This window comes from Hemitrygon akajei, chromosome 8 (genome assembly GCF_048418815.1).
Source record: "Hemitrygon akajei chromosome 8, sHemAka1.3, whole genome shotgun sequence".
Lineage (NCBI taxonomy): Eukaryota > Metazoa > Chordata > Chondrichthyes > Myliobatiformes > Dasyatidae > Hemitrygon > Hemitrygon akajei.
In genome coordinates, this window is record NC_133131.1 from 162,214,672 (window position 1) to 162,233,038 (window position 18,367).

The 18,367-nt window shown below is 43.6% G+C and overlaps 1 protein-coding gene across 7 annotated transcripts in view; it reads left to right on the forward strand.

The window, feature by feature from the left end:
- prkag2a (protein kinase, AMP-activated, gamma 2 non-catalytic subunit a) overlaps positions 1–18,367 on the forward strand; it is a 515,738-nt gene that overhangs the window by 289,249 nt on the left and 208,122 nt on the right. Inside the window, exon 1 of one of the 7 annotated variants that reach the window (XM_073054951.1) lies at positions 5,972–6,417. The exons of the other annotated variants lie outside the window; for them this stretch is intronic. Within the exon in view, the coding sequence (XP_072911052.1) occupies positions 6,324–6,417 (94 nt within the window). The 5' untranslated portion in view covers positions 5,972–6,323. Of the gene's footprint in view, positions 1–5,971; positions 6,418–18,367 lie in introns of those variants that run through there. 7 annotated transcript variants of the gene reach the window in all.

Sequence of the window (18,367 nt, forward strand, 5' to 3'; positions counted from 1 at the left end):
TGGTTTGTGTTCCTTCGTCTTACCCTTCCTGAAGTCCATAATCAGCTCTTTTGTCTTACTGACGTTGAACGTAAGGTTGTTGCTGTGATACCACTCCAGTAATTGGTATATCTCACTCCTGTATGCCCTCTCATCTCCATCTGAGATTCTACCAACAATGGTAGTATAATCAGCAAATTTATAGATAGCATTTGAGCTATGCCTAGCCACATAGTCATGGGTATAGAGAGTAGAGCAGTGGGCTAAGCACACACCCCGAGGTACGCCCATGTTGATTGTCAGCGAGGAGAAGATATTATCACCAATCTTCACAAATTGTGGTCTTCTATTTAGGAAGCTGATGATCCAATTGCAGAGGGAGGTACAGAGGCCCAGGTTCTGAAACTTGTTGATCAGGATTGAGTGAATGATGGTGTTAAACGCTGAGCTATAGTATATGAACACCATAATGGAAGCCTCATTATGGGGGAAGTGCATACTCTCTCCAACCAGGTCAAGTCATATCAAGTCAAATTTATTGTCATTTTTCTATATCTGTGTATATGGTCAAACGAGATAATGTTTCTCTGAACCAGGGTGTAAAGCACTGGTAGTATACATAAGACACATAATAATTTATGGAAGTAAAGATGAAATTTACAGATGGATTAGACAAAAAATAAACAAACTAAAGTGCATGAGTTAAATATTGTAAGATACAGAATAGATTAACAAGTGCAACTTTGAATGCGATGTGGCAGGGAGTTCTGAAGCCTAACGACCTGAGGGAAAAAACTGTTTCCCATCCTGACCGTTCTTGTTTTTATGCATTGGAATCTCCTGCCTGATGGTAAAAACTCTAAGAGGATGCTGGATGGATGGGTGGGATCCTTGATATCACTAAGAATCCTGTGTACACAGCGCTCCTGATAAATGTTCTTGGTGGATGGTAAGGAGACCCAAGGGCTCAGATTTAGATTTATTTATACTGTACAGTGAAATGCATTGTTTGAATTAACAACCAACTCCATCTAAGGATGGACTGGAGACACCCCACAAGTTTGCCCACACATTTTGGCACCAACATAGTATGTCCACCAGCTCAATGGACCAACTCACTTACACGGACAGACTTTCAACCCCAGGACAGGTCACCACCAGACATGCTGACCGAGGGGCTTTGACATTTGAGCCTTGACCTCTGGACTTGGGCCTCTAGCTTCAACTCCAGACTTTGCCAACCTCTGGGTATTGATCCTCAGGACACCAAGCAGCATGAATTTAAAGTAGCAGAATTAGAGGAGATGAGAGAAAAATCTTCTCACCCAAGGGTTGTACGGGTTGGAGAAACACAGCCTGAAGGGGAGCTTAAGGCAAAACTCACCACATTATTGTGGCACTACACAAAAAGTGCTGGAGGAACTCATAGCAACGGTGGTATAGTGATTAGGGTAACACTATTACTGCAGCAGCAGACCAGATTCAATTCCCACCACTGTCTGTAAGGTATTTGTACGTTCTCCCTGTGACCACATGGGTTTCCTGTGGGTGCACTAGTTTCCTCCAACGTTTCAAAGACAGATGCAATTAATAGGTTAATTGGTCACATGGGTTGTAATTGGGTGGCGCAGGCTTATTGGGCTGGAAGGACCTGTTATTCTGCTGCATTTCTAAATAAAATCAATAAATAAACACACCCAAAATGCTGGAGGAACTCAGCAGGTCAGGCAGCATCTATGGAAAGAAATAAACAGTTGTAGCAATGTGCTACACACAGCGCTGAAATAACGACACGTAGTCGGTAAGTTATTTCGAAACTAGTTTATTCAAACTTCGCGGCACTGGCATTTAATCCCTAGCGCCTGCCCTCTCCGGGCAGAAATGACGTCAGGGGTGCATTACCAAAGTCTCCCCCCGCGCGCTGGCTATTTGTGAGCCGGTTCGCCTGCACAGAAAGTGGGTCACCACATAACCACCACCCCACCCCCCCCGCCCCAGAACCGGCGATACACCCCCCAATGTCCACAGTCTGGATCAGCCTCTGTTTGGGAGGTCTGCCTCTGCACCGCGGTGCCTGAACCTCGACCAGCTGCGCCAAGTCCACATGGGCTGGTTTGAGTCGGTCCACCATGAAAACCTCCTCTCTCCCCCCAATGTCCAGAATGTACGTGGACCCGTTGTTGTTGATCACCCTGAACGGCCCCTCGTACAGCCGCTGTAGCGGTGCCCGGTGTCCGCCCCTTCATACAAACACAAACTTACAGTTCTGCAGGTCTTTGGGTACATGGGTCGGGGTCCGTCCATGCTGCGTAGTTGGTACGGGGGCCAGGTTGCCGAGCCTTTCACGTAGTCTGTCCAGGACTGCTGCGGGTTCCTCCTCTTGCCCCCTTGGGGCTGGTATGAACTCTCTCGGGACGGCCAGGGGTGCGCCGTACACCAACTCGGCCGACAAGGCGTGCAGATCCTCTTTGGGCACTGTGCGAATTCCAAGCAGGACCCAGGGAAGCTCGTCCACCCAGTTAGGTCCTCTCAGGCGGGCCATGAGAGCCGACTTCAAGTGACGGTGGAAGCATTCCACTAGTCCGTTTGACTGTGGGTGGTAGGCAGTTGTGTGGTGTAGCTGTGTTCCCAACAGGCTGGCCACAGCCGACCACAGGCTGGAGGTGAACTGGGCGCCTCTGTCGGAGGTAATGTGGGCCGGTACCCCGAAGCATGCTACCCAGGTTGCAATCAGTGGTCGGCCGCAGGAATCGGCAGATGTGTCGGTGAGCGGGACCGCCTCTGGCCACCTCATGAACCTGTCTACCGTAGATAGGAGGTACCGCGTTCCTCGGGACACTGGTAGGAGGCCCACAATATCCACATGAATGTGGTCGAACCTCCGGTCGGTGGGTTCGAACTGCTGCGGCGGGGCTTCAGTGTGCCGCTGCACCTTGGCTGTTTGGCACTGTGCGCATGTTCTGGCCCATTCAGTGAACTGCTTGTGAAGTCCGTGCCACGCGAACTTGCTGGAGACCAGCCGGACGGTTGTCCTGATAGATGGGTGCGCCAAACCGTGTATGGATCGAAAACTCGCCGCCTCCAGGCAGCTGGGACGATGGGGCGAGGTTGGCCGGTAGCCACGTTGCACAGGGGGGTCCTCTCACCTGGGCCTACGAGAAAGTCCTGCAGCTGCAAACCCGAGACTGCGGTCCTGTAGCTGGGCATCTCGTCGTCTGTCTGCTGCGCCTCCGCCAGTGCTGCATAGTCCACCCCCAGGGACAGGGCCTGGACAGCTGGTCTGGAGAGTGCGTCCGCCACGACGTTGCCCTTTCCCGAGACATGCTGGATGTCCGTCGTGTACTCGGAGATGTAGGATTTTGGGCCGACACCCTTTGTCCTGATGCTACCTGACCTGCTGAATTCCTCCACCATTTTGGGTGTGTTGCTCTAGATTTCCAGCATCTGCAGAATCTCTTATATTTATGATTTGCTGGAGGAACTCAGCAGGTCAGGCAGCATCTGTGGAGAGGAACAAATAGTCAACATTTCGGGCTGAAGCTGTTCGTCAGTACTCTGACTTCCAGCATCTCAGAATTTGTGCACCTAGAGTTATACCCTACAGGGATCGAACAAGTATTAGGCAGCTCGGTTTTTTTCCCAGCACGGACAAGGTGGGCCAAATAGTTTCCCATGTTTTAAGTTTTCAATGATTCTAAATACAAGGAAGCATCCAGATATATGCAGCAAGTGGAGTAATATAGGATTAAGATAGAACCTACCACAGGAACCCAGGCAGCTCTGCTGTGCTTTGTGCTCAGCGACACTCGGTAACTGCAGGCTGGATAAGGCCACCTCGGTGTCCCGGGAAGTGCCAGCTCACCCTTTGTAAAGCAAGTAGCAGCAGTAAACACACCTGCAACTCGTCAAATCCCTGACCTAGCTGCAGTTCTTCAGAAATTAAATCAGCATTCCCAGCAGCTTGTTTTGAGTTCACACTGAGTTGCTCACCTGAGTTGAAATTGGAAGAACTTTTGTTTATGCAATATTTCACTAAATCTTGTCAACTGCTTTGTTGAGATCATAGAATCAATGCAATCATACCCACAAATGGTAGTGTTTCTGTGACTATTACTATTCCTATTATTCAGCTGCAAGGTGAGTTCAAACCCCATTTTGGCAACTGGTAGATTAAAATTCAGCTGATAAATACAAGTGCAAACAGCAAGTGATGTTGGCCAGAAGTGAGAATACTCCCCTCAGAAGTACAAAAAGAGGGCGTGATACATCTTCCTCCCTTCAATTAACTACTAAATAAACACATTTATTCCTACTCTTTAGTGATAGAATTCCACAGAATGATTTTTGTAACATAGAACAGGACAGTACAACAGCACAGTACTGTACTGATCCTTTGGCCCAAGACAATGGGCCGCCATTTTTACTCCGAGATCAGTCTAACACTTGCATCCATGTACCCATTTCGGATCCTCCTAAATCTCCTGAGTGCCTCTACCACCATCCTGGCAGCACATTCCACTCTCTGAAAAACCTACTTCTGACAACCCCCTGTACTTTCCTCCATTCACCTTAAAATTACGTCCTCTCGTATTAGCCATTTCCATTCTGGGAAAAGGGCGCTAAATGTTCTCTCAATCTATGCCTCTTATCATCTTGTACACCTCTGTCAAGTCACCTCTCTTCTTCTTTCGCTCCAAAGAGAAAAATACTTGCTTGCTCAAACTATCCTCATAAGATTTGTTCAATAATCCAGGCCTCTTCTCTAAAGCTTCTGCTTCTATATATAGTGAGGTGTCCTGAACTGAACACAATAACCTAATAACTCAGTAACAGATTGCAAGGAGTCATTGGATGGTGCATAGTGGGAGCGAGATTTGAAAAATGCAAGTAGGGTCATTCCAGTCCTTCTGTGTTCCATAGATTCCGAGGAGCCGTTGAAGCAGCACAGAAACAGGTCCTTTGGCCCATCTCATCTGTGCCAAACTATTATTCTGTGTCATTCCATTAACCCACACCCTGACCATAGCCTCCATCCCACTCCCATCCATGTACTTATCCAAATTTCCCTTAAATGTTGAAATAGAAACCGCAATTCTTTCCTATGGCAGTTTGTACCACACTCTCAACGCCCGATGTGTGATGAAGTTCCTGCTTATGTTCCCTTGAAATGTTACTTCTTTCACTCTTCACCCAACCTCAAGCCTACTTGCATTTACCCTGCCTCATCATTTTGTATACCTCTATCAAATCTCCATCCTCATTCTCCTATGCTCCAGGAATAATATCCTAACTTCTTCAATCTTTCCCTATCACTCAGGTTCTCAAATCCCAGCAACATCTTTGTGGATTTTCTCTGCACTCTTTCAAGTTTATTGAGAGCTTTCCTTTAGGAAGATGGCCAGAACTGCACACAATCGTCCAAAATCGGACTCACCAATATCTTACACAACTTCAACAGAACATCCCAACTCCTGCGCTCAATGTTCAATTGTTTCAAAAAAGATTTTATTAAAAAAGAACGAACATAATCAGAATGACAAAACACAGTAGTTAATTTTGGACAGATGTTTCACTCCTCAGGGTGTTCCACTGGGTTTAAGTGGTTGAATATCCGTAAATCGAAAGCAATTCTTGTTACGAGCCTCGGGTGTTTCTTTTTAACATTCCTCAATACCTATTAATTTTTCAGAGAAAAAAAATTGGTGCCTTGTGTTACTGTGTTGACACATGCTGATTCCACACCAAACACTGACAAAAGTAGCCAGCGAACCACAGATTGCTGCGCAGGCAAGAGGTATTTTCACAGAGCTAGGCTTTGAACAACTTGCTGTCAGAGCAGCAAAAGGCTTTGGCTATCTATCACTTGGAGCTTTAATCAAAATAGATGTGATGTCATGCCACAAGGAGGAGCAGCTACGACCAATCATCACCAAGAGTTGTCAACACAGGGAGGTTTCCTTTTACAGTCTAATCCATCCCAGCTATTTTAAAGCCACACCGTCCACAGCTGCACTTGACGATCAGCTGCAGGAGTCTCGTAACTACATTTCTGCATTCACTGTACCTTAGTCAAGCTGAAGAGTTGGAGGTATTGAATCGGATGCCTTCTTCTGCCATCCTGGATGATGCTTGCTTAATGAGGCGCACATAATTTTGTTGGCTGGGATTGGAAAGGAAACATTGCAGAGTTTTTTTTTAAATTAGCACGTTGGCTGTCCTGAATCCCAGCTGCGAAGATCTGCAACTCCTGAGCCAGTGGCCAGCACTTCTTGCCGGGAGTGATCCCGTCATCACCTGAAACCTGGCATGACTGGCTGCCACACCTACCGAGCCCACTGCCACTCATGAAGCGTTTTGGTAGTCTCAGAGGGAGTAAGAGACGCAAGGACCAGGAAGACAGACCAGAGAGATGGCAGTCAGAGCCTCATGGTCTTTTAGGTAAGCATGTAACTGTCGTAGGCTGTGCACCAGAAAGTTTACTACTTCAGGACACAACAATTACTCTGGTTTATCTCTGTCTTTGGGCTCCTCTACTGCCGTGATGAGGCCAGACTCAGGTTGGAGGAGCATAATCTGCTGGGTAACCTCCAACCTGATGGCATGAACATCAATTTCTACAATTTCTGGTCATTTATCCCTCCTCCCTTTTCTCCCTTTCTCCATTCTCCAAACTGGTTGCTCTCTCTCCCCTTCTCTTCTCCTTACCTGCACTCCTTCCCTTTCTTCCATGGGCAACTGTTTTATCCTATCAGATTCCTTATTCTTCAGCACTTTACTTAATCCTCCTATCATGTCCCAACTGCTTACTTCATCCCCCCTCCCCCACCCATCTATCTTCCCCCTCACCTGGTCTCACCTTTCAACTGCCAGCTTGTACTCCTTCCCCTCCCCCACCTTCCTGTTCTGGCTTCTTCCCCCTTCCTTTCCAGATCTTAGCCTGAAACATCGACTGTTTGCTCTCCATAGATGCTGTCTGACTTACTGAGTGTCTCCAGTATTTTGTGTGCATTACTCAAGATTTCCAGCATCAGCAGAATCTCTTGTGTCTCTGTCCACTCATTTTAAAGGGTTGTGAAACCTCCTTAACTCCCCAGCCCTAACATTAATGCAGCATGCAGCGTTACTGGGGAAAAGTCTGTCCACCAAATGCATGGTGAACAGCCCTTTAGGCAACACATTCCTGTAATCCACTGACTGCAATGGAAGCAAATTTCAAAGTACGGTTTCAACACGCCCGTTGGCCAGTATTTGCATGTTTAGCACAAACAACTGTGTTTCTATACATTTAGTTGTTTTAATTTGAAGGACTTTTGATCTGCATTTCCTACTTTGTGGCCCATTCTGAGAATCAGAATCAGGTTTATTATCACTGATATACTGAAGGTCATAAAATGTTTTGCTTTGCGGCAGCAGTACAGAGCAAGACTTTAAACAATGAGTCTAATTTGCAATTGTAAATAAATACTGCGAAAAGAGAGCGTATGAAAGGAACTCCAGAATGCAGAGCTTTAAAAATTCTTTGAAAGTTGTCGACAAGGATCAAGGACCAACTTTATTCACCATGTACACTTACATGTATTAGGAATTTGCTGTGGTGTGTTGGCCAGGGTGCAGCTTGCAACATTCAATAATGATAAACAAAAAAGAATTTCAAAAAAATAAAGTTAAAGGTTAAAGTTTGGATATGGAATAAAATGTGTATAAATACATAAGTACCAGCATATAATTACAATGTGAGCAGCATTATATAAAGTGATTTAAGGTGTTTACCATGCAGTGCACAGTGACGGGTATAATAAATAGAGGGCGGTGAGGTGGCTAACTAGAATGGTTGATGAGATTAACGGCTTGGGTTATCTACAATGGTTTTAACAAGTTCCAATATTGTAGTTAAGGAGCAAATAGACAAAAGGTAGCAAATTGGTAGCTGGCTGTAGCTGGTAAGGCTTCAGAATGGAAAATAGATTCTTTGCTGAAGTTTCTTCATTCACCAATACACCAGATATTTAACCTCCATTCAACTGGCTGCCTCAACCGAGGGGTAAAATTCAAAACAGCTGACCTGTGCACATAATGTCAGGTGCTTTGTAGTGGCCAATTTCAGGGTCATTTCACGAATGGGATCCTGTCCATACTCACTACCCAGGACATGCCCTCTTCTCATGAGGGAGGAAGTACAGGAGCCTAAAGATGCACACTCACCATTTTAGCTACAGCTTCTTTCCCTCTGCTGTCAGATTTCTGAGCAGTCCATGAACCCATGAACACTACCTCACTATTTTCACTTTCTTTTTGCACTACTTGTTTTAAATTGTAACTTATAATAATTTTTTTTAACGTATCACACTCAACTGCTGCCACAAAACGACAAATTTCATGGCATTTGTCAGTGATAATAAACATGATTGGGATTAATGACACAGTGCACAGGAAACTAGTTATCAACTAGTTATTATCTGTGAGTGTGAGTCTCTTAAGTAATCCTCATATTGCAGATCTTAGCAAGCGGAGCTTCCAGTTCTCTGGGGTAAGTTAGGCAACAATGAAATGTGATATCTGAGATTAATGTGCTGGAAGAATATATATTAAATTCACTAAAGTCTTCCGTTTTATCAAAATCAGGTTTAATATAATTGGCATATATTGTGAAACTTAGCGGCAGCAGTACATTGCAATGCTTAATAAAAACTATAAATTACAGTAAGGAATACAGTGCTGTGCAAAAGGCTGAGACACATTTATATAGCTAGGGTGCCCAAAACTTTTGCACAGTGCTGTAGTATTTTTATGCATTGCACTATGGTGCTGCTTCAAAAAAAACCAAATTGTATGACATCTGTGAGTGAAGATAAACCTGATTCTGATATAGGTGGGACAGAGGACAGGAAGGGGGCAGGGAGAAGAGAATCATGGTTGGGAAAAAGAGAAGGGAGGGGAGAGATCAGGAAGCACCAGAGAGACATTCTGTAATGATCAATAAACCAATTGTTTGGAATCAGATGACTTCGCCTGGTGCCTCAGGGTTAAGTGTGTGTGCACCCACGCCAACCCCATCCCGGTACCTACCAGCTGTCTGACAACCCTCTTGTGGCACTCCACTCTTGCCATGCCCAACATCCTTTGCTCTCACCAGATTTACAATCTCGTTCTCTGCTCCAATTTGCACAGTACAATTTGTACATTGACAAATTAAATTAAATAAGTAGTGCAAGAAGAAAGGAAAAAAATAGTGAGGTAATGTACATGGGCTGATTGTCCATTCAGAAGTCAGAAGGTGGTGTGGAAGAAGCTGTTCCTGAAACTTTGAGTGTGTGTCTTTGGGCTCCTGTATCTCTTCCTAGATAGTAGCAATGAGAAGAGGGTGTGTCCTGGCTGATGGGGGGCCTTAATGACAGATGCCGCCTTTTTGAGGCATGGCCTTTTGAAGATGTTCTCGATTCTGGAGAGGCTAGTGCCCATGATGGAGCTGGCTGAGTTTGCAGGTTTCTGTAGGTTCTTCCAATCCTGTGCAGTGGCTCCTCCGTACCAGACAGTGGTGCAACAAGGTTATACAACGCCTCTCGTAACACAATGTTCGAAAGTCCTTCATAGGGAGTGAAATGCTTCAGAACTGTGAAGGAAAATGCTCAACAGTTACCTGAATAGCAAGGTACCACAAACTGCAGTGTGATAATAGGCAGATAGTCCTCTTTCGTTAACACAAAGTGCACTGCAGATGCTGGGGTCAAAGCAACATGTACAACATGCTGGAGAAACTCAGCAGATCGGGCAGCATCCGTGGAAATGAACAGTCAATGTTTCGGGCTGAGACTCTTCGTCAGGACTGACGAAGGGTCTCGGCCCAAAATATTGACTGTTCATTTCCATGAATGCTGCCTGACCTGCTGTGTTCCTCCAGCATGTTGTACGTAGTCCTCTTTTGTTGCTGTATAAGGGATAAACGTTGGCACAGGGCACTGTGGATAATGGCGTAGCATTCTTCAGAAATAGCGCCGCTAAATATATCTAAGACAGGACCATGAGGCCAATAACCAGACAATAACCAGAGGCCACAGTTTAAGAGTAAGGGGTAGGCCATTTAGAACAGAGTTCAGGAAAAACTTTTTCACCCAGAGAGTTGTGGATCTATGGAATGCTCTGCCTCAGAAGGCATTGGAGGCCAATTCTCTGAATGCTTTCAAGAGAGAGTTAGATAGAGCTCTTAAAGATAGCGGTATAAAAAGGACAAGCTACCTTTTAATTAACTAACATTGTAATAAATTAAATACAGAACGAATTAGACCACCACCAATACTACTACAGGGTAAAACTGTATTGGTTTCTAATAGTTATTGATGAAGGAATTCATTCGGTCTGCGCTGATGTGTTCTTTGTTTGACTGTAGATGAACAAAATCTGCACAGACACCTGGTGCAGATAATGGACTATCTTCATAAAATTTTTGATGATTGCATCCAAATCTTCATTTTTATCATAACATTCAAGATAATTGTCATTATCTTCAAATTCTTCATAGTTCCTAACTTAGCTGAGTTTAGCCATAGTTTCTCATGGTAGCATAGTGGTTAGCACAGCACTTTATAGTACAGGTGACCAGGGTTCAATTCCTGCTACTGTCTGTAAGGAGTTTCTGCATTCTCCTCGTGACCATGTGGGTTTCCTCCCATATTTCAAAAACGTACCAATTGGTAGGTTAATTGGTCATTGTAAATTATCCCATGATTAGGCTAGGGTTAAATTGGGGAATTGCTGGGCAGCACAGTTCGAAGTGCTTACTCCGTGCTGTATGTCAGTAAATGTCTGTCTGTCAGTCAGTCAATTAATCAATCAATCAATCAATCAATAAATAGACTGCTGAGTAGCAAAATCTTCATTTTCACTGCCAGCTGTTTCTGGCATCTCCAAGCCTGAATGCTTGAAACTGCAGTGAACAAAGTTGTTCTGAATTGTCTTACTACTTATTTCTTGCCAACTATGAGTGACAAAAATCACTACTCTTTGAATACAAGCATATACAGCTATAGTTATTTGAAAACTTTGCCTCTAAGCATGCTGTAATGTCTACGGTCACACAAGTTCATGCAACTGATGCTAGTTAGAAACTGTTTGGCAACATTCTCCTGTCCCAACTAAGTGGAATAGTGTCCCAGTTATTTTCTTAATTATTCCGTGTTCTGTCCCAACTAAGTGGCTGTACTAATTAACCAATGGCTGAGTGAACCGGAATCCACAATATTTGTTTAAACTTTGATTAACAAAAGCATCAACTACAAGTTTGCCTAATGAGAGATCAAAATTAATTGAAAGGCATTTTGTATAATTCTGTGCAATAGCTTCGTGCATTCAATCTAGAAGCCATCTCTCTACCACCAGTCTCCCAGAACTGGAATCTCCGCTGCACCCAGGATCCTGGGACTGGGGTTCCCCTTCAGCCAAGTCCCAGACCCAATCTCCACTGCGTTTAAGGTCCCTGGACTGGGGTTCCCCTGTATCTAGAGTCCCAGTCCCAGATTCCCAGGACTGGGACCCCCACCCCCCCATCCTTTGTAAAGAGACTGAATTGCCCCATGGCCAATGTCCCAGGACCAGGGTCCTCCTCATTGAGTCCTAAGACTGGAGTATTTCTGTACCCAGGGTTCCGGAACTTAGGTCCCCCCTCACCCAGAGTCCCTGGACTGACTGGGTCCCCCCCCCCCCCCAAATCCACACTGCACCCATTGTCCCCGGACTGCGATCACCACTCCTTGTCAGAAGTCCGTGGAGAGGGTTGCCCCTTCTTGCCCAGAGTCCTGGGACCAGCAGCTCCCTCCCTCATCCAGGGTCCTGAGACTGGGTTCCCTTTGAGCCCAGGGTCTGGGACCAGAGTCCTCACTTCACCCAGTAACCTGGCACAGGGTCCTGCAGTGGCCAGCATTCTTATACAAGTAACTGTAGAGACTGACATCCCTAATGTTGCAGGATGAAGCAAGCTGACAAAACAGTGATGACACAGCAGACACACGTGGCCTTGCCCACAGTCTTGTTTATCACTTATGTATAGAATTGTTTGTTAATTCAAAGACATTCATCGTCAGTGCATTCTGCAATTATTAAATATAGCCCTTCCAATTCTGACCTTTTGATATTCACTGCTGAATTATGATCTCCATGCTCTCAGCTGCCAATTTCCTAATCTTTGGAATATCGTCCTAGATCCCTCTGGATGCTATTGATATTTCCCACTCTAATATGCTTCTTACTGACAAAGGTTTTGGTCACCTGTGCTATTCTCTCCTTTGGCCATTTTTTTTACAATCTTCCTGTGAAGTGCTTTGGGACATACAGAACAGTGCAAATACTGAGTACATAGATATAGCTAGGGTGCCTAAGACTTTTACACAGGAGTGTAGTAACTTTATGTATGCACTGTACTGCTGCCACAAAATGAAACAAATTTCATGACGTGTGAGTGATGATAAATCTGATTCTGATATGGATCTCTATTGTGGACTGAGAGTGGGAAGGGGGCAGGGAGAGGGGAGGGAACAGGAAACACCAGAGAGACATTTTGTAATGATCAATAAACCAATTGTTTGGAATCAAATGACCTTGCCAGGTGTCTCAGGGTTGGGTATGTCGGCACCCGCCCCACCTTCCCCCACTCCTGGCACTGCTCTGCTACCTGTCCCACACCCATCCCGTGTCGCTCCACCCTCACCATTCCCAACATCCTATGCTCTCACCAGAATTACAAACTCGCTCTCCACTCCATGTTGTCAAAATCTTAGGCACCCTAGCTGTATAGATATGTGCCTAATAGATGCTCTTCGGTGCAACACTGTTGTCACTCATTTTTTTTGACTTTCTGTTTCCTTTCTGTGAGCTTGAATCAGTGTAGCCGTTCTTCTTTGACCTCTCTCTTTAATAAGGACTTTTCACCCACAGAATTGCCACTTATCCAATTTTTCCCCCCACTTTTCACATTGTTCTCTGTAAACTCTAGAAAATGTTTTGGGTGAAAATCCAAGGAGATCAGTGGTTTCTGAGATACTCAAACCTACTGTTTTGGCACCAACAATCATTCCACAGTCAAAGTCACTTGACCATATTTCTTCCCTGTTCTGATGTTTGGTCTGAACAACAAGTAAACCTCTGGACCATGTCTGCATGTTTTATGCATTGAGTTGCTGCCCCATGATTGGCTGATTAGATATTTGTATTAACAAGCAGGTATAAAGGTGTAGTTGTAGCTGTTGCTTGGAAATCTGGAAATGAATATTGGAGTTCTTCTGTGGTATGCTAAAAGCTCCTTCTCTACTTCGAGTAGTTATGGGTCAGTGATTCCAAGGAACCTGTGACAAGGAAGTCAAAGGAAATAATTCAGTTAAATGCCTGAAGTACTTACTAAATCATTTCCTCTGACTTCCTAGTAATCTCTTTCAGCTAGAGTTTGGAATAGAGGAACCTAAAGACCCACTGTCCACTGAGCAGCCACATTATTATGTGCACCTGTACACCTGCTCATTAATGCAAATATCTAATCAGCCAGTCACATAGCAGACTTGTTCAAGCTGACAGGATGGTGACGGCAACACAAGCAAGTACACATTACAACAGTGGTGTACAGAAGAGCATCTCCGAATGCACAACACATCGAACCTTGAAGTGGACGGACTATAGCAGTAGAAGACCACAAACTCAGTGACCACTTTGTTAGGTACAGGAGCTATCTTATAAAGTGGACACTGGGTGTATAAAACTTTGGTTATACCACACTTCTATTATCGTGTAAAGTTCTAATTGCCTCATTATAGAAATGTGTTTCATGTGGATAGAGACTTTAATTTCTCATGGGCCTTTTCTGTGTTTGTCAAAGCAACCAGGAGCTTGACTGCATTGAAAATTACAACAAATGCAGTTTGACCTGAGCATTTTTCCACAGTCCACATTGACTCAGCTCTGCAATTCATCTCAGAGATTTGCATTCTCAAAATAGCTTCCTGCAGGAGACAGGGGTCTGGCAAATATCAGCCATGGTCATATTTATTGTAGGGGAGAGAATAGTGAGGGATAGAGAACAGTGCGAAAAGTGAAAAAAAATCAGATGAGCGGCAATTCTGTGGGTGAAAACTTATTAATGAGAGAGGTCGAAGAAGAATGGCTACACTGATTCAAGCTCACAGAAAGGAAACAGAAAGTCAAAACAAAACATGAGTTACAACAGTGTTGCACCGAAGAGCATCTATTAGGCACATATCTATATAGCTAGGGTGCCTAAGATTTTGACAACATGGAGTGCAGAGCGAGTTTGTAGTAAATAGGGATGTGGGTTATGCTAATATGGTAACAGAGAACTGCAGACAAAGCCTAGGAGTAGAGACATGGAATGCAGCAGCAACAACACCCAAGTTTCAGGAACTTCACTAATTATGTTATAGCGTTCACCCATTGTTGAAAATAGAAAGCTGGATTTGCTGTTAGACCTGTGGATAATGAATTTTATTTTATAATCAGGACCTAGTCTGTTACTTAATTAAGTCTTCCTGCAGCCACCTTTTTGTTATCAAAATATATTTTTATTGGTAATTTTGTCAACTGAGAATGTAAAAGCTGTACCTAGTTCATGCTGAGGTAGAACAGATTTGGCTGGTCTCCAGGTGTGTATCAGTTTTTTTTCGTAAATCACCCCTTACTTCAATTACCATCTCCAAGTGGCTTTTCAGTTTAAGTGTATTAAATAAAGGGGTAGTGTTGAGGGGTCAAATGGCCTGCTTTTTTTTTAATGCTCTTGTAATTTCACATCTCATCAAATCCCTCAGCATAACAGTACTGAATGACTTGCCCGGTGTTGTGCCTCGGAGATGAAGATGTGTCATGATTGACAGCGTGCCTTTGGAGTGTCACCTCAAGCTCTCTCAGAGAGTACTATTTATGGAAATGCTTTGCAAAATGCCACTGCTCTGAACTCAGATAGCAGACATTGACACTCAGGAAGAAGAATGACGCTAATCCTCAAAGCAACATTTCAACGAAGTGCAGTGCAGAAGACCGTGAGTGTTAAGCGCTGCAAGGAATAAAAAGCCTTATAGAGCTTCAACTTCCCATTTCATACGATTTGTTTTGGTCAATAAAACAATGGTGAGGCTGTGTCTGAAGTATGGCTTACCCTTTTGCTTACCATGTTGTAGAAAAGAGTCATTAAACTAGAAAGAGTGCAAATAAAATTTATGAGTATGTTGCCAGAACCTGAGGGTCTGAATTATAGGGAAAGGTTCGGCAGGCTAAGGCTTTACTCATTGAGTGTGGGAAACTAAAAGGTGACCTTATAGGAGGGTATAAGATCGTAAGGGTATCAAAAACAAGATAGCATGGGGAAAGATTTAAAAAGAACTTAATGGGCATCTTCTTTATGCAGAGCATGGGAACAAGCTGCCAGAGGAAGTTGTTGAGGCAGGTAGAATAACAACATTTAAGATACTTGGAGAGTTATATGGATAGGAAAGATTTAGAAGGATATCAGATTCAGATCCATTTGTTTATCATTTGCACATCAAAACATATAGTGACATGAGTTGTTTGTGTTAACAAGCAACACAACCTAATGATGTGCTGGGACAGCCCACAAGCGTCACTACACATTCCGACACCAACATAGTTTAACTACAGTGCTGGGTGGAACAACACTGTACAATAAAGCAGAAAACAATGAACCATGAAACAACAGCAAAGCATGCCTTTTTCCTCCCTCCCAATCTCTCCATGTGTGTGCACGCACGCACGTACACACACACACACACACACACACACACACTCACTCCTCCATGAGCCAAAATGGAATTAGTTTTGATTCAGAATGCAAATCAGGTTTATTATCACTGACGTTTGTCGTGAAATTTGTTACTTTGCTCAAAAATTACTATAAGCTACAATAAATAAATAACTTGTGCCAAAGAGAAATGGCAAGGAAGTGAACATGTGCTCATGGACCATTTGGATATCTGATGGCAGAGAGGAAGAAGCTATTCTTAAAACACAGGGTGTGGATCTTCAGGGTCCTTTACCTGCTCCCTGATGGTAGTAATGAGAAGAAGGCATATCCTGGATGGTGAGGGTCCTTAATGATGGATAGCGCCTTCTTGAGGAACCACCTTTGGAAGATGTTCTCAGTGGTAGAGAGGGTGGTGCTCATGATGGAGAATCCCGGTGGAAAGATTAGAGTCTTCGTTAGCATGGATGAGATGGGCGGAAGGGCCTGTTTCTATGCAATAGTACCCTTTGACTCATTCTGCAGATCAGCCTCATCTGTACATCATGAGAATTAATGCATACTTGTGGGTGCAGACCGGTTTAACTTGCCTGACTAGCTGAAGATTGTAAAAGCAATATATTATGATGGAAATGTTTGGTGAGATCAAGGTCAAATCTTTTCTGCAGAAGTAGTGCTGGACTTCCCCTAGGAAATATCTGAATAATTAGACATGATCAATCTTCTCATGTCATGGATGCAATGCTACCTTCAGTAATCACTTTATTAGATACCTCCTGTACCTAATAAAGGTCCAATAAAAAACATACCTGAGTGTATGTTCATGGTCTTATGCTGCTGTAGCCCATCCACTTCAGGGTTTGACATGTTGTGTGTTCAGAGATGCTCATTTATTTTTGCCCTTGTAATTTTGGTTGTATAATTGTGTAAGGTACAGGAGCTTGAGGACCCAAACTCAGTGTATTAAGAACAGCTCCTTCCCCTCTGCCATCAGCTTTCTGAATGGTCAATGAACACTACCTCACAATTCCTCTTTTGCAAGATTTATTTTTGTAACTTCAAGTAGCTTCTGTCTCTTGCACTATCCTGTAGCCACAGAACAACAAATTTCATGACGTGACGCCAGCGATAATAAACCTGATTCTAATTCTGATTTATATTTTGTCTTTGGCAAGTCCCTCACAGCTAAGACTTTGTAAGGGCTCACACTTTTGCTTCATGCCTTCAGGAGCCTTTGGAACAGATGGTTTTGTACACAGCCACTCTGCTTCCAGTATGTGGTATACAGCAGTCTGACAGCTTCCACCAATCACCTACACATTGGCCACTGCAAGTTGTCACCAATGAACCTACCAATCTGCAACTCTTTGTGACCTATAGGAAATCTTGGGCATCCACATGGTCCACGCAGACGGTAGCCTTTCAAGTCACACCCTTTTCAGTGCACATCCATGTCCTAACTTGCTATCCATTTAAAAAAAAAACAATACCTATATTCTAGGATGAGGCCAATAATTTCCATTTGTATAACACTTCTAACAAAACAATCATAGCCACAGCATTTTACCAGGCAAAAACATTGATACCAATCAACATGAGATCTTAATCATCTTGCACAGGATTTAATGAGTACCCTAAAGGAGGGGTAAAAATGGAGTTGAGAGCCAGGAAGGCTTAAGAAGGGAAATTAGGATATTGCCAGGCAAGGACTCGGCCATAAGTGGAGCTGTGATGAAATCTGTGGACACTCAAACTCAAATATCACTCAGTAGGCAAGGTCTTTCTTCTGGGAATATGCAGTGCACAGGGTATCATATTTAGAATCAGAATCAGGTTTAATATCACCAACATGTGTCGTGAAATTTGTTGTTCTGCAACAGTGGTACATTGAAATACATAATAATAAAAACTGTGAATTACAGTAAGAAATATATATATTTAAAAAGTTAAATTAAATAAGTAGTGCAAAAACAGTAAAAATAAGCAATGGGTTAGTGTTCAAGGGTTCAATGTCCATTCAGAAATCTGATGGCAAAGGGGAAGAAGCTGTTTCTGAATCGTTAAGTGTGTGCCTTCAGGCTCCTGTAACTTCTCCCTGATGGTAGCAATTAGGGATTTATTAGGGAATTAGGGTGTTATTGAGCGGTGGCGTTTAGAAGGTCGAGAGATGCACATATTGAACCATGTAAGATGCTGAGAGGATTCCTCCTTAATCGAAATCAGGATAGTTGTGGAATATCGGTTGCACAGTTAAAAATGGATGAAAGACATTTCATTCCCTTAGTGGCATGTGAATCTTTGTACTTCTCTACCCCAAATAACAATGGAGCCTGAATCATTAAATATATGCAAGGTCAAAGCTATTTTTTGACTGTTCAAAAGATGTTCATCCTTGAATACAATACAGTAAGGGCCATGGGGAATGGGTAGGAAAGTGGTCAAGATTATTATAGCCATGATCTTATTGAATGATGAGACAGCATAGCCTGTTCGTCTCTCGTGTTCCTACTTAGTGATTTATCAGGGTCATAAACAAAACTGGATTAAAACTGGAAAATGCTGACAATATTCAGCAGTTCAAGTAATACACCCAATGTTAACTTTATTAGATACTCCTGTACACCTGTTCATTAATCTAATCAG